The 17,013-nt window shown below is 40.7% G+C and overlaps 1 protein-coding gene across 7 annotated transcripts in view; it reads left to right on the top strand.

Moving 5' to 3' along the window:
- Positions 1 to 17,013, top strand: part of RUNX1T1 (RUNX1 partner transcriptional co-repressor 1) — a 114,765-nt gene that overhangs the window by 53,177 nt on the left and 44,575 nt on the right. For all 7 annotated transcript variants that reach the window (XM_063327179.1, XM_063327183.1, XM_063327180.1 and 4 more), the window contains 3 exons: positions 10,243 to 10,380; positions 14,154 to 14,395; positions 16,265 to 16,354. In XM_063327179.1, the coding sequence (XP_063183249.1) occupies positions 10,243 to 10,380; positions 14,154 to 14,395; positions 16,265 to 16,354 (470 nt within the window). The remainder of the gene's footprint in view (positions 1 to 10,242; positions 10,381 to 14,153; positions 14,396 to 16,264; positions 16,355 to 17,013) is intronic.

The raw sequence follows: 17,013 nt of genomic DNA, 5'->3' as shown, positions 1-17,013 counted from the left end.
TTGCTGATTTTTTTTTTTTTCAATTCAGGCTTTAGCTGTATGGGTTGGTTCTTTTTGGTTGTCTTTGTGTGTGTGTGTGTGTGTGTGTGTGCGCGCGTGATATTTAAAATTCAAAACATAGGGAAGCTACTTTAAAAGAAGAAGTTTATTGTGCAAGACTGAGACTGTTGTGATACTTTAAGGTCTAGAAACGTTGCGTGTAATTGTGTGCCCTGTGAGTGGTCTCATTAGTTTGCCTACAGCTGTTTTCAGTATCTATAGTTAAGCACATATTCCTGAGTGTTTCTGGGGCTGGGCACTAACAGGCTAACCCAGCACCTCTCTTCTGGGGTGAGCTAACCTGATTTCGGTACCAGTGTGAATTTTTGTGTATTCACTGTCTTCAGAAAGGATTTTAATCTGCTTTTACGTTTGTTAGTCTGGTTTTACATGACATACACAAGTTTCTTCCTTTCCCTCTTCCTTCACATGCTTACATCATTTTATATTAACATCTAAGTATGCATGTGATATATTAAATCACACAATTGATTTCAAATATACTTTTGGTTTTGCTAATGGTAACATTTGTTTTGCTTGTGAGCTTATTTATTTGTCAATAAGTAGTGTTACCTCATCTATGAAAGTATTTGAGATGGAGGGTCTTAATTTCATGTGGAGTTTCTGAGAATCTCTTTCCCCCCTCCCACCTCCCCACTGCTCCTTTCAGGTGCGATCCAGTGCCCAAAATAAAAGACAGTTGGTGTGACACGCAGCATCGAGGAGGGGCTGACTTGTAACTAATAATGAGTATTTTCTCACACTCTGTCTAGACAGTCAGTCATGTAAACACAAGATGTCTTTAATGGCATCATCTGATGATGTGAAATGATAGTCTGTATTTCAAAAAATGCTGAAGTACTGATATGGGTAATAAATTGCACTACTTGAGGACTGTCAGTGTATAATACCAAGATAGGGGAAAAGCCTATAGTTTCAGTTTTCTGTCGCTGGTAGCGGCAGTAACAGTGGCAGCGCCTAAGTGAGGGTATCTGGGGAAATATGTTTCAATACGTATTTTTTGTTGGTGGATTAATACCTGTCTTGGCTGTCTGGCTGGAAACCAAGGAGTTAGTATACCTGGCGACTGAGGAGCATGGATTTTCGTGTATGCCAGCCACACTGGTAGAGCACTCTGCCCCTGATTCTTACGAGGCAAAGGACCTAGATCTCTACAGGAATATTTATACCATCTGGCTTAGCAGCCTTAGGAATTAATAAATTAGAAGCTCTAACTCTTCTTTTCACTGATTATATGTGTGTCTAGTCTGCTAATTTAGCTGTCTGCATTAGATAGGAGAAATTAGCAGCCTTCCTCGGACTGGAATGGTACTTGCTCTTGGGAGGGAGTTTGGCCACCCGTGTTTTCTGTCTTATGGGTAAGGTCTCACTCCCCAGGCATACACATTTGGCCTAACAGAACAAAGTTTTCATCATTTGAAATACCACAGGGAGGAATCGGGTTCTTGGATGGGTAAATCTGTGCAATCTGGTAGAGCGGAGATTTGGAAACTTGATCCACGAGGTGAGGAGCAGTCTGGCCCAGACTGACCAAGACCACTACAAACCTTAGAGGATCTTGACTTGTCTGTGACAAATTCCACAGTTAAAAAACAAGCAAAGCCAGATGTATATCCATTACCTTCTTAGTAGTCCCTCTGTCATCTTTTCAAATGTATAACCATGGAAAATATCACCTCCTATACACCCATGTTTGATTCATTTTGAGCCTAAAGGACTTCTGGCATGTTTTATAAATATAAGCAGTGCCTTTGAAAAGTACAGCCATAATAACTTTTTTGCTGGCAGAGTAATTTAATACATAAAGTTGTCCTGAATGTAAGTAAGTTATTTTAGATTATTTTATCTAGTCTGTATTGGAGACTTCAGTTCTAATTAAATCTAATGGAATACTGGTATCAGTACTCTCTCAGGACTTTTCTAAAATGGGTACAGCTGTGCTTTACACTGTGTAAGAGCATTAAAAATAAAGGAGTTCATATTTATTTTGCTCCAGACTTTAAGCTGTGTGTAACAAACTATTTACTGTTAATTTAGGACCGTACAAACTTTGGATTGAAAACATAAATATGCTTCTGAAGAGCAAGTTTGGAAATTGGTGTTGGGAGAGAAAATGTTCTTACTTCTGGTGGGAAGGAGCTGTGCTGTGTGTGGTTGGGTACGTAAGAGCATACAAACGACACCAATTTGATGCTGATGGCGTTTGAGTTTCTTGGGTATCAGTCTAACTTCATCTGTAGTTTGTTAAGTAACTGGCAATCCTGACAAGGGTATGTCTTCCAGAGAAGATGGTACAAAAAGGAAGTAAATTACTGGTCGGGGAGCCTCTGGGAAGCCACATCCAAAGACACCCCAGTGGTTTCCTCTATAAGTATAGGAGAAGTGAAGGGAATGATTGCTAATGTGGAGGGGCTGTCACCTCCGTAGCTTGTAGTGGAGGACAGGGAGTGGGTTTGGCCACCAGTTGCTGTGATTGTTCTTCAGTTCTTCATGCTGGAGGCAATGGATACGTCTTGTTTCACTTCACTTGGGCCTTCCGTGTTCTGTGAGCTGGTTTTGGAATAGCAGTAATAGTTCCTGCGACATGAAAGAAAACCACTCAAAACACACAGTTCTTAGTTTGGTAACTTGTCAACAAAACGAAGAAGAAAAGATCCAGGAAACAATGTAAACAGGAAAATAGTATTTCGATAATGATTGTGTGTCTGTTTGCTTATTTACTGCTTTAGTTATGCATACATAGAGGCATTTTCATGATGCTTGGTGGGGTATTCAGAATAAATCCACATTGTCTTCACCTTTGTTACGGGCCAACTGGTATGTGTTCAGCCATGACAAGGGAACTTGTAGACTTTATTTTCTGGGATCTTATGGAAACTTAGGGCAGCTGCCACAATTTGCCCCTTATTTTGCTTGTCTGTTCTTGCTAAAGTATTTCATAAACCATTGTTGTCGTAGTAGATCTAGATCTAGAATGTGTTCTTCTTCCCTGCATTGCTTTGTATGTTCAAGCAATTTTAGATGGTAAAATCTGCAAAGCTGCGAAGGGGGAAGGAGGAGAGGCATTTAAAAAAGAAGGTGCAGTTCTGACAGGAGTCAGGTTTTAATTATTAAATAACTGAAAGTGAATTTATCATAGTTTTGAAGCTGTCAAAACATGTCAGATTGTTAAATGAGAGGAAAAATATTATTTTTCTACTTCCCCCCCCCCTCTTTTTAAATGAAATTATATGGTAAGACAAGTTTATTTCCTTCAGCAGAAAATAATATGTCCAAGCAAAGCCAAGCCATAACATTTTTGTCTCAACTCTGAAACTGAACTCATGCATTGCTTATTTTATAATATGTGTAACTATCTGGCCTTCAGCTGCTAAGCCACGAGTGTGGGACATGTTTTTTGCCAGTCAGCACCTCTCAACTTAGAGAACTGAAATGAAAGAGAGTGCTTCTGCTTTTTCAGTTGGTTGTCATGATGGTAGGACCAGTCAAGGTGCCATTATGGATGAAGAACATGACGCAAAACATTGTCTGTCATTCAGCTAGTTTACACGATCCACAAGCTCTTCCTACTAAAACAGGGAAACAGTAGCACAAAAATCCCTTCCAGCTTTCAGGAGACAGAGTGGCGATTGCATTATTCTCGAGGCTTTTTTTAGCACATTTGAAGAAAGCTCTGATAACTTAGCCTGAGATAACTTCAGTGAACTCCCAGGATGCAGAATTTCTTCCAGCTCCTGCATATTAAATGAGAAGAAATGGGTAAACTGAGCGTGCTTTCATTTATTCTCAAGAATAGCTGGTGATATGAAACATTCAACTAACTGAGCAGAGGAGAACCAAGATAAGACTGCAGCAAAGTTGTGATACTGCTCTTGCGAAAGGGTCATCTTCAGTATGTGAGCTTCATACCCGACACGCTAAAAAGGCAATGAAACGTTATGTTGTCTTGAAAACTTTGCTGTGCACATCCGTCACTCGCCCCACATGCATTCTCATTCCTGGTGGATAAAGCTTGCAGGGGTAATGTTTTGTGACAAAAGATGGCGTCTGAGTGTCTGAGCTGCTTTCTGATACTGCCCTTCTGCAAATCACCTAAGGAGTAAAAGCTCTCCGCTGGGGAACTGGAAACCGGGTAATGTTTTCCTTCTAGGTCAGTAATGTGACTGCATCCGGTGCTGACAGGACGTTGTGTCTATAGTATGCCAGTTTGAGATCAGTTGTTTATAGCACAAAAACATCCACTGTGTTTAGGTCCTCGTTTATTCATTAAGCAAAAGTCAAAAGGGCCAAGAGACAAATGGAATGAAGACTGGACCGATCTCAAGCAAGTCCCAGGCCTGCTTGGCTGGGAGAGGGTCTGCAGCGGTGTTGTCCAAATGTTTTATGGCTGCATCGGAGGACTTCCAGTTTTTCCCAGGTGTGCAGTGCACGGGGTGGGTAAGCTTTACTGTATATATCAGGCTTATACTGAGCATTGTTGAATGCATCCTTTTCAACCAAGGCATCCTTTTCAACCCGCAGTGGCAGGCCTGAGAGTCGGGAGTTGTGGGTCTCCACAAACGGTGCCTTGTAATGGTGCTGCATGGCTTGGCCAGGTCTGAAGGAGGGAAGGTTCTTTACTGACTGTAGTGTGATAGCATTATGGATGGAAGAGCCATGTAATTTGTTCTCTTAGGTGGACTTTTGGGTTTCTGTCTCCCGGTTCGTCACTACTGTGACTCACAACCTGTAGTTACCTGCTTGGAAATTCTATGCTATCCCTCTCAAAATGATCACAATTAGTCCAATGCCATCTAGGTAGCCATCCATCAGTATTACATCCCACAGATTTAGGTCTCAGTTCATATAGTTTGGGTGGCAGGGGCGGGTTCTAATCCCGTGTGTCATATGCAGGATTTGTACTTTCTGTGACTTTAAAGGAAGCAAGACAATGGGCTCTTTTAATTTGGCAGTTTTTATTTTTATTTTTAACGTGTTGGCACAGAAGTTGTAAGTACTGTACAATCAATATAGAGCGTCTTTTAAGAATCTTTCATGCCTGAATATACATCTGGAACTGTTTGCACTAACTAAAAGTAAAATAAATGCCACAGCATATTATACCATACTTTTTTTCATTTAAAAAAGGAAATTGAAAACACACCACTCCTAGAAATGCTTGACATTGAATTGGCTATTGAAATGGTATCAGTAAAGTATTTATATATTCCATATTTTGTTCCATACATCAGCTTTCCTTGATGCGTTAGACTTGGAAGGGTGCCACGTGAGCTGAAATGTTGCCATATATGAAAGACCGCCTTGTTTTAAAAATGGACTAAATCTTATAGGATGCAGGAAGTAAATCAGTTTGAATACAGGCACATCTCTCTCTGCCCCTGCTCCTGCTTATTTTACTTTGTCTCTTCCCTATTTGTCTTCAGAAGCTGGCTGTGCTTACGGTAAATATCAGTGTTCACCTAACAGCTAAATATAGTGATAAAAATAACTCCTACCATAAAAAATGAATGAATGACAAGAACAGTATAGTTTCATGAACCAAGAAATACACAGAAGAAATATAATAATTTAAAGTTGGTTTTACAACATTCTTTAATTTAAAATGGAGAAAATACTTCTGTGGTAAAATCACAGTTCTTCCCTCTACGCTGTAAAAGAGACTCAAGAACGTATATTTCAAAATGTTTGGTTTTTTTTTTTTAAATAAAAAATATAATCCAAAGCAAATGCAATAGATCTCTGCATACTTGAAACATATTTTCTGAATTTTTTCTAAGTCTCTCACTGCACCAGAGGGTTGTGTGTATGGATTAGGACTAGACCATTATTTCACCATCTATCTCCATCCTGAATTGATTGCAGCGAACACTGCAGAATGAATTGCAGATGTCTCCTTTTCCCTCCAGTTTGGAGGACCTCTGGTTTCAGCCCCATTTGATCTGAACTGGGCTAAGGAGTGCAAATCTGTCACTGTTTAGAGGGATTTGGTGGAAGAAATCTTTGCACCTGAAAGAAGTCTCTCTCTCTGTATACACAGCCGGCGTTCTGAAATGTGGGATGCCATGGGATGCTGCCTGTATGAAACTTTCTGTTGTGTCCTTGCTAGTTCAGGATTATTTTTTGAAATATCAGAGTCCAACAGAAAAAAAAGAACCAGCTTTGCAAATGACGCGTTTGGCTGGACACAAAAGCATAGAAATGTTTTTGAATTCAAGAAATTAAGCAATTTTAAGACATGGTTATCCTTAAAGTTCTTCCAAATTTCAGGCAAAGTTCAGTGTATATGCTCCTGTATTATAAAACCAGAGCAAATGTACATGGAATCTTACACAGGCTGGATTTCACATGTAAAACACAGTTTTTCCTCTTGAGGAATTCTTTCTTCCCCTCCCAAACCCCCATCACCTCTGAATGTATGGAGAGCAGAATATCCGTAGAGAGTTTGTATGAAGAACGTCTATACATAAAAGCCCTCATGGAATAACATGGTAACATGGTTTAGGGGAAACTTGGCTTGTGAATATGATTTAAATACCATTTTGCCTTTAGATTTCATATCATCAGGCTATTTTTCAACAATTAGAGTAAAAGTTGTTGTTGCTGGTATTTTTTTTTTTTTTAAATTAAAAAAATAATGATTTGTTGAAGCTGGAGTTTTAGAATAAGTATCAGATACTACAAGCTGTAGGAGTTCAGATCACAAGAATTGGTAACGCTTTTATCAGTGGTGGCTCTGCTTTGTGCTCCATCGCCACTCCAATCCCCTGAGAGATCTTCCTCTTAAAAACAGAGCTTCTGGGGTTGTGGGTGGTGGGACCGAGGTGGGCGCAGAGCTGCTGCGGGCAGGTGCTCCCGGCCCCAGAGAGCTCCTTTGGAGGTCAGGGGACCAGCTGTAGAGGCAAGGAAGGAACAGGTAAATAACAGCAGTAAGAGCAGAATGGCTCCTGCAGGACTTTTGCTAATAAGAAGGGCTGGAAAGTGGAATGTAAAGGCTGCGATGGAGCAGGCTGTTCTCCTGGGCGCTGTGGTGGTGGTGGTGTCCTCCAAGCACTTGGGAGAGCTTTGCATTTTGCATTGTACTTCTTCAAAAGCCCTTTCCCCCCGGCTCCCCCAAGGAGAGTCGCTGCTCTGACGAGATAATCATGTACCCTGGTTAGGACTGTCTTGAGCTGTGCTTGAAAGGAGCCTTATATCTCCTTACAGAAGACAGGGCTAGGGAACTCACAGACAACCAGAGATAAATCTGTCTGCCTGCGATCATACAGTAGCAGAGCAGGGTTTAGGGCTTTGTAAGGGGGAGAGAGAGGTTAAGCAAAGATAAGTGGCCTGTAGAGGCTTTTTTTTTTACCCCCAAGAGCTCCAAAGAAAGGTAATTAGGAAAATCAAGCCTAATGTCATTAGATTTATATGAGAAGTGCAGGGGTCTGTGGATAATTTCAGCAATCTGCAAACCCGAGTGGCAGACACTGTTCGAGGGAGTAAAAACCAGTTGGATCGTGGTAGAGTGGCAATCTGAAATTGGAGGGCGAAACCAACACGCTATTTCCCACGGCCATGTTCAATTTAAGTAACAAAACATTGCCAGGTTTTTGGGAAAGCCTCCCCCCCTCCAATCTGAGCGCGTTTCTGTTCAAACCTGAACTCTGAAATGCGGCAAAGGAGGGGAGCGGGAGCCGTGCGGTTGGGTGCAGGCTCGGGATCGCTTTTACTTATCAACAGCTGAATTGGAGGATACAGGCTGTGCCTGCTCGCTGCGAGCAGCAGACTGTTAGAGGAGTTCGATTTCTCTCACTCCTTCCACCCACCTCCATCTCCTCTGTGCCTGTGTCTGCGCTCCCACATGCTTCAAATCTGTGTACCTGGACTGCCTTCCTTAACAGTTCAATGTGAGTGTTAGCAGAATGAAAACCAGATGGACCAGCAGTTCCCACTGTTATCTCCCCACCAGCTCTGGCAAGCCTCCCTTTCTCTCTCCTTTCTTGGCATGGCAGAAATATTTGCCTTTATTTAGGAGGGCTTGGGCTCACTGCTGTGCCTCTTTCCCTCTGTTGCAACATGAGCTGAAAGCTATTTATTCCCTTGTTGCTGAGGTTGGTTCAGGTGAGTGCAAGATGAATTCGGCTATTAAGGAAGCAATTAACATTTCAAGATGAGTTTTCATAGTTCTTTATATTAAAGGAATAGCTTGTTGAAGATACAGATTTAACTGTTTTAGTATAGCGATATGGAAAGGAAATTTGTAAAGAATATGTTTTAAAAACTGCTTTTGTTTTCCAGCATGCAATAATTTACTGGTGCTTGATTTGCAAATCAAACCTGACCTGTCTGTGTAGCAGCCTTAATATTTATGCTAATCATTTTGGATACCGCTCCCTACACAGCTGAGGTTTACTAACCTTAGATCAACACTACAGGTCCTGTAATGCTGTATTCGCCTCATCCTGTTCTGGGGGTGTTTCACCGCTCATCTTCCCCAAACTTGTCTCTGAATTCTATATGAATGACTCCCTTTCCCTGAGAACTGAAGCATTGTCTGTGGACACTTCTACAAAGGGTGAAGATGGCTTCTGTAATTGCAGTACCTGACACACTGCATGTCTGGGACATGCTTCCTCAGTTTTAGGCAGTGAAATTTTGGTATCTGTTATGCGTTGTTAATGTTTGTGAGGGTTTTTTTGTTGTTGTTGTTGGGTTGGTTTTTTGGGGGGGGTATGTTTTGAGTCTTTTTGTTGGTGTTTTTTTTTATTTTTTATTTCCGATAATTAAATGTTCTGATAGTGGTTTGAGGGTCATTTAAACGTGCCCTTCCTTTGTTAAATGTGTGCATTGCATTTAATTTCTCTTCGTGTCTCTCAGGGCAAATTTCAGACATGAGTCTGTGGTTGAAGTTTGTGTGTTGTTAGTAAGAACAAGGAAAGCATGTCGCAAAGTGGAGTGATGGAATTTATAGAACGTGACGGACTTTGCTATTGTCTTGAATTAAACCCACAGATTTACATGCTTACCCATTAGCAGCGGTGCTTACTTGCTTTGCCAAATAGTTTAATGGAGCTCAGGAAGACTTGTGTAGCACAGTGTATGAAATAAATAACCTTGGCCCCCCAAAAGAAGGGATGGAAGAATTTAACTTATGCCCATTAAAAGCTAAACTTGATCTTACTCATCTTTACTCAAGAAGGCTCGCTAAACTCCTGGCATGAGTAAGGAAGCCTTAATTTTGCTTTCAGTTGCTAAATGTTGTCATGTTTTGCCCATTCTCGATAAATGGGCAAAACATAAGGGCTTGGGTGGTTTTTTTTTTTCCTTTCTAATTTTAGCATAGAGGTGTCCAAAAAGATGTTGTAAAAAGAAGATACGTGTATAGCTTCTGTATCAAATATCTTGCATCTCTACATCTTTAGTTGCAAGAGAACTGTTCTGCCTGTTTTTGCCTTTTGTTTGTTTTGTTTTCTTGGGTGGGTATGTTTCCACTTACCTGTTTTGAAGATTAAAGTTGCTGTTAATGTGTGAAGGTGCAAACTTAGATGCTTTTTAAAAAACAATGGTATGTATGTGTGACAATTGACTTACCATTTTGGCATGTTGCATTTATTTTTGTGGTGAAAGTAAGAATACCGGGGGCAGAGTGGTAAAGGGATCCCGGAGGCACACGGTATTTAACATGAGTATCTCTCCATGGTTACGAAGAGAAGCGATGGAGAGGGCAGCAGGTGTTACAGAGAAGAGACATGAAAAGAGCTGGCTTCAACCAATATCCCACCCAATATCTCACCTGTACTAAAGAGCTTCAGGTTTCAGTTCTGGAAGAGCTGTCGTAAGGACATTTATTACCTTCCTGTCTCTTCGTCTGTTTTTTCCTCCCGGCTAACAGGAGAGCCTTGAAGAGAGGTGGCATTATTGCAGCTCCAGGAGTGCTTGGGAGGTAGCATCTGTACATGCTAGAAATGGAAACAAAAGATAATGCAGTACTGCTACAAATGGGGTCTTACCATCTGTGTTACACCTTCTTAAGTAAGGTTTAGATGATGTAATTTGGGAAGAGCACACTGGAGTAGATAATCAGGTGTAATCTTTTGCAGCAGATGCTGAAATGGCTCGCTTCTTGTATTAGCTTTAAAGTTTTTGTCAGAGAGGGTGTGCTTGGGGAAATAAAACGGTGTGTTCCTGTGGTGTGTGTTGCAGATCGCACTGAGAAGCATTCCACAATGCCAGACTCACCTGTGGATGTGAAGACACAATCCAGGCTGACGCCTCCAACCATGCCACCTCCTCCCACTACCCAAGGAGCTCCAAGAACCAGTTCATTCACGCCCACAACGTGTAATTAGACTTATTTTCTTTCTTTTTTTTTTCCATATTCTTTCTATTCTGTATGCAAGAAACCAAAAGATGTGAAGGGAAACCTGCATGACATGGCAGGAGCAGCATTTGGTTGTATTGCGATAAAGTAATCAAGCAAAACTAAGATCACAATACATTAATGCATCTTTAAGGTATTAAGTCCTTCATCTCAGAGTTGTGTTGTTAGTTCATTGACAGGTTGGCCGTAGTGTCAAAAAACAGCGAGCACTGGTTTCCTGTGTACTTAATGCTCATATCAGTCTTTACGTGAGAAGTACAGAAAACCTTCCTCTCCTCTTCTGTGCTATTCTGTTGTTTCCTTTAAAGGATCCTGTTCCCTTTTGTATAGAAACTTTGGTAGTAATTCTTCAGGATTTTTTTTTAGGTTTTTAAAGTGGGGGTAATTCATAAAGAAAATACTTATCTTCATCCCACTTATGATTCAATGAAGAATTCAATTTAAGTGCTATATAATGTCTAGTTAATATTGCTATAAACCCAAAAATAAAGGCCTTTTATTGTTTTCTCTTGAGATTTCTAGTCTGTGACCACTTCTCTAAACCACTTGGGGCTGCACCTCTGTCTCAGTTTATTGATGTAAACACAACAAGTAACTGTACTAGTCTTGATGGAATTACTCTGCATTCGTATCACTGTGACTGAGATTTGAATTTGGCATGTTGTCTGGACTATTCTTTTCACAGCCATGAAATGATCCACATTCTCTTACCAAGATTTAGCTGCAAATTTTTTGGTCTCTTTTATACTGCCTTGTAATAGTATAAACATGAGAATGTGTTTACATTTCACATTTTAAATAAAACATTTTTAGAACAGTAGAATACATATGCCTAAACAGAATGAAGGCAGCATTTTCTATTTGTCTTGCCTGTGTCTGTTTAGTCCCTTTCTGTCTGTTAAATGCATTATTTAAAATTCACCTCTTTACAGAAGGCCAGCTGGAGGCCTTTGTACTACTTATCCCAGGGAACCCTGTCCTGACAATTTACATCGAACTTAAACAGTGAGGAGGGTTTGTGCCAGCTATTCGCATAAACTCAAATTTAACCCAGTGACCCTGATCCTGCAAAGATTTGTCTGTTTTTCTTAACTCCAGCACCTGAGTCATCCTAGGAGCTGTTCTGGTCTAAAGTTAAATTGTTTCTAGGTTTTTGCAGGATGGGGCTCTTAAAGATTAAGCTTTCAAGTGTGGTGCACTTTGCATAGTTCAGGGTAATTTTTGTCAATGGTAAAAGGAATAGGACAATGTTCTTCTTCAATCACTCTTATAATCCTAAGTGTACTCACAAGATTTCTGAACGTTTGTTTATTTGATTGGGTTCAGCACTTTGGAAGCTGTGTGAACCATAGCTGGATTTTGGGGGCTGTTTGTATGAAGACTTGAAGTCTAAAAAAGCCTAATTTTAATTGCCTTTTACCCTGTCAGATTTTGGAGTTTGGCCTTAGCATTTCCAGCTTGTACAGTGAACAGTCACTTCCGTTGGAGTGTCTGTTACATTTATTATTACTACAGCGGGAATGCCTGTAGGCCAGGAAGATCATACTTATTTTCTGGTCAAGAGTATGCTTGTTTTCTTTGGCTTAGATGACTAAAAACTCTTGACGTTCATTAGTTTGAAATATTAAATGCCAAATCCTGTTTTATTAATGACGTGGGTTTGTTCTAGAAATGGTGTAGATCTTTGCCACTTGGAAAAATCGGACATTACAAAGATATATAACTATTAGTATGGGGTGGGCTATTTAAAACAAACAAAAAAAGCTGCTGCATTTGGGGAGTAGTTCTGTATTTCTTTTGTTGTGGGAGAAATCTTACCTGCTTTTCTCTTTCTCATATGTATTCTAGGTAATGAACTCTGCTGTCCTGTGCATTCTTGATCATAGCCTCAGGACCCTCTACCTAGGGTGACTTTACTAGTGACTTGAGTTGTTGGGTGGTGTCAGGCTAGAGCAGGACATGTGCTTATTCTTCCCAGTCCTCAGTTACTAAGTTCATGGTATGATGACTTTTGGCTATGCAAGTTCCTAGCAATCATGATGTATTTGTTTACTCAGATACCTCACTCTCCCGCGGTGCTCAGAGAGCGTGGCTCGGAGCTGCACATGGAGCTCAACTTGCTGAGGCCAGCTTTTTTCTTTTCCCACATCTTATTGTCCCTAACCCACGCAGCTAGAATGGACAACCAAAAACTAGGATAAAACACAAGCAGAAACTAGGTAACCATTCAGAGAATTTTTTCTGTAGGACCTCCAGAAGGGCACTTCGGTCACTAGGGTATAAGATCCTTCAGAATTATTGTGGTAATGATTTAAATCTGGTAATAGGGTAGTGATTTAAATCTAGTAATAGGTGGCCACGCTCAAAAAGGACTTGCTGTTTAAAAATGAAGATGACTGCTGGAGAAAGTGACAAAGAGAAAGGGATGTTTGGCTTCAAAGAGGCTGGGCATTAAGAAATATTGAAAGTTCTTTAGGTTCCTAGCTTGCCATGGTTGTGCTTTTAAATAGGAAACAATTTAGGCTAATACTCCTATGCATTTTTGATTGTAGACAAGTTCCTGGTTTTTGATGTTTTTTGGGATGGTTCTGAGTGACTTCCAAGAAATAAATCAGCACATTTCTCCAGGGCAATGGCCAGCTGAGCACGGCTGCTGCTGAGTAGAGTCATCTGCTGTGTGCCCACACCTGCCAGTGCACCATTCATATTTCCAGAGAGCCATCCTTTTTCTTGCCATTCGCTGTCATTTTTGCGAGTCGGACTCCAACAACCTCAGCAGGGTGTGTTTGACTGTTGGTGTTCCAAGTAACCCGCATGGAAAAGGATGTCCTCTGTTTGATTCTCTGCTCTCTTCTGGAGTGTGGATAAGAATCAAACTGAAACCACTGCCAGAAAATGTCTGTTGTTGTCTTCACTATGTCTGCATGAATCTCGTTGCCATAAATTTTGAACACTTAGTACTTTAGATAGTTATTCTCACAGCAGCCTTGCAACAGCAGGGGAATGCTTTCCTATCCTTTTTAGAGATATGGTATTGGCACACGAAAGCTGAGTGATTTGATTGTGGCCTCTGAGAAGTCTTCAGAAGTCTAGTTTCATGCCCTAGCTGCAAGGCTTCAGGCCCCAGTGAGCATGGCACCATTTGTACCTGCACAAACAATTTTGTGTGCTCCATATGTTAGCAGCTAGGAAATCTGTATCGGAAAAAATAACCTTCTCATTGGGTGGTGTAAGGTTAAAACGTGAAAGTCCTGTTTTATAAACACAGCTGTCAGTTGTGTGTACAAAACACAAGTAAAAATATTCAGAGATAAACTGAGGCTTCGTCAAATATGTCTGCACATTTTTTTTTCTACCCCAAAGAGCAATTTTTTTTGTCTTCAATCATACATGCACTCATGCTCTTTGTCTCTCTGTCTTTTTAAAATCCTCTGACAAAAGGCTGGTATTCAAATGATGCTTTTCAGGTCCAGGAGCACTTTGGGGGGGCTGTGTGAGAGGCAGCTGCTGTTACTTCCAATCCATACACCATTCAGTACCAGCTACTGGGAAATAGATATAAACTGCAGAGTGTCGCTCTGTCAAAAGGCTAATTATCTTTGATTGTGCATCTTAATTAATTTTGAGGTCAAGCACGGAAAACATAAGCTGATGGATTTTCCCCTCTGTCTTCTTTCTCTCTCTCTCCCCCCCCACCCCCCCTCTATTTTATTCTCCCTTCTCTTTCTTTCAGTAACCAATGGCACTAGCCATTCACCAACAGCGTTAAATGGAGCTCCATCTCCTCCTAATGGCTTTAGCAATGGGCCATCCTCTTCCTCTTCCTCTTCTCTGGCTAACCAGCAGTTACCGCCAGCTTGTGGAGCTAGGCAACTCAGCAAACTGAAGAGATTTCTTACAACCTTACAGCAGTTTGGCAATGACATTTCACCAGAGATTGGGGAGAGAGTGCGTACCCTTGTGCTAGGACTTGTGGTAAGCAAAAAAAACCAATGATATAATGACTGTGATCTTTTTCTCTCCTTTTCCCTCTTTTGTGCTTGACATGTTTATTATATAAAAGAGTGGGTCACATACACTGCATATATCATACTTTAAGGATACGAAGCGTGCAAGAATGAAGTGCTGGCTCTTGCTGCTGGAGCTAACAGAAGTAACTACTAGCTGCCCATGAGTGGCAGCTGTTCTCAACCAGATATAGGCTTGACTCTTTTTGCCAGTATAGTGTTATGCTGTAATGCTGTAAAAGGTTTTCATTGCCCAGGGAAGCTGTGGATGCCCCATCCCTGGAAGTGTTCAAGGCCAGGCTAAATGGGACTTTGAGCAACCTGGTCCAGTGGGAGGTGTCCCTGCCCATGGCAGGGGGGTTGGAACTAGTTGATCTTTAAGGTCCCTTCCAACCCGAACCATTCTATGATTCTACAATGCTATGCTGGCAGCACCTGTAATGTAGACTTACCTTGAATTGTATGATGTAGTAAAATATAGTTTGGCTTGCCTAGTTTAGTTGGCTGGGGAAAGGAGAGTGCCCTACATGTATAGTCACGGAATACTGGTTAAAAGGATGAACTGAATATATGTTTGGACTGTGGTTCCACAGGGGAAAACCTTTTCTCAGTATTCGTTGAACCCAACAATGAGGGAGCTGATGGTGCATTGCTGCTACTTAAGTCATCTTTATGTGATTATGGCTGAATGAAAATTTCAGCTTTTTCTTACCTACATCTGTCAAATTGGGCTGCTATTTTACACAAACTGTTGTGAATCTGGCCCAGGATTCTTTTTATTCCCAGTGAAGTCCTCTCTCTCTCTACCAGACATTGTTGTCTGCCGTGTATCTCCTTGAGCAATAATTAGATGTACCAGGAAAAATGCTATTGTGGTGCTTTAATTTGCATTTATTCTGAGCAGCTGCAGTTGCCACTGACTTCATTTGGAGCTAAGACTGCCAGCACTGTTTATTACTATGGCTCAGGTGTCCTCCGCTTGTATCTTCACAAAACCCTACCTGACAGCAATGGGTGCCCCTTCACTTGAGTCTGTGTGAAAAGGAAGTTTAATGTAGGCAGTATAACTTCAGTAAGTCCTACCCTCCATTTGTTTCCATATCCAAAATGCCTGTTTTATGTGGTTTTGCTTGTCACATGGTTCTCTGTGGAAAGGGGAATAGTGAAAAAACGAAAGATGCCTTTGGGAGCATCTACCTGCCCTTGATTTTCGGATCAAGGGCTTGCTAGTTACAGTTGATTTCTACCTTCATCTGAGCTCTGAGGAGCAAATTAGGATCTTTTCCTTGTGAATGTCCACATATCACTGATTCCCTTGGTCAGCCCTGTGCAGCATGTGGTCTTCCAGATTATTCCCTCAGCTGCAAAGTAATGACTTTCCTATATAGTTTAGAACATGGTAAACAAACCTTTTTACAAGTACAAGAGGCAAAGTGCAGGTTTCCTCCTCAAAACAACGAGGAACATGCCTTTAAAAAGTTGTGCATGTTTATTGCCTTCTGCACTGGGAACAAAATTACAAGAGGCTCCAGTAGAAAATAAAAAAAAAAATGTCGAGAGAAGCAGCTTTAACTGATGTTTGAAATGTGAAAACATTTCCATGCTTAGCACCTGAGAACTTAAACTGTAAGCAACAGGCACTGAATGTCTGAGATGCTGGTGGTTTTCTTTGAGTATTTTAAAAAGGTAATAATTTAATATGTGGCATGCTTTTCTTTATCCTCTTATCAATATCAAGAACGAGTTATTAAGCAATTTCAGAGTGCTTTGGTTACTGTTTCTCTTGCTAAGTGTTTTCATTATTTTGTCACCAAGACAGAATTTTTTTTCTCAACAGAATTCTACTTTGACAATTGAAGAATTTCATTCCAAACTGCAAGAAGCTACTAACTTCCCACTGCGACCTTTTGTCATCCCATTTTTAAAGGTATTGCACAGTTCAGTGATCTGGAAAGTATTTAAAACCATATTCTTGCTAGGTCACAGATGTGTGTTACGGTTTTTCTTTTTAAGAGAGTCAGGAAAATGAAGAACGTTTAAGGGCTTCTTTCCATAGCTTAGTGCATGGAACTACATTTGAATATATAGTCTGGGGACCCTTTCTGGCTATAGGAACTGTCTGTTCCTTAATTCTGTAATCGCCGTTGTTTTATATTTTTAGTTTGTAGGTATAGAAGCTTTCACAAACTAAGTTGTGACACTTGGTTATAAATACAATAAAGTCATGTGCTTGCAAAAAGCTAGAGTTTTGCAAACTTTGTGTGATTCCGAGTAAGGGGATGTCAGGAATTCCTGCTACCAGCCCTACAGTACACAATGAGACACACAAGGAAAAACACTCATTATTTCTATTTCTTCTGATTCCAGCCACTAGTATAAACGTGGTGTCTTAAGCAGGCTGGTGACTGTGTCTACTGGTTTATGCTTATGCACCTTTTATTAGAAATTAAAGATAAAATCTCATCCAAAAGCCAATTCATAAAATATAGCACATGACGTGCAAAATAAGAATCAAGGAAGCAAAATATTCTTTGAAGACAGGAAGTTATTCTGCCTCTCACCTGTCAGTAACTACCTCCTCTGAAC

The sequence above is a fragment of the Chroicocephalus ridibundus genome, chromosome 2, assembly GCF_963924245.1.
Source record: "Chroicocephalus ridibundus chromosome 2, bChrRid1.1, whole genome shotgun sequence".
In the NCBI taxonomy this organism is placed as follows: domain Eukaryota; kingdom Metazoa; phylum Chordata; class Aves; order Charadriiformes; family Laridae; genus Chroicocephalus; species Chroicocephalus ridibundus.
The sequence above is the reverse complement of the archived record's forward strand: the minus strand, read 5'-3'. Positions and strand labels throughout refer to the sequence as shown.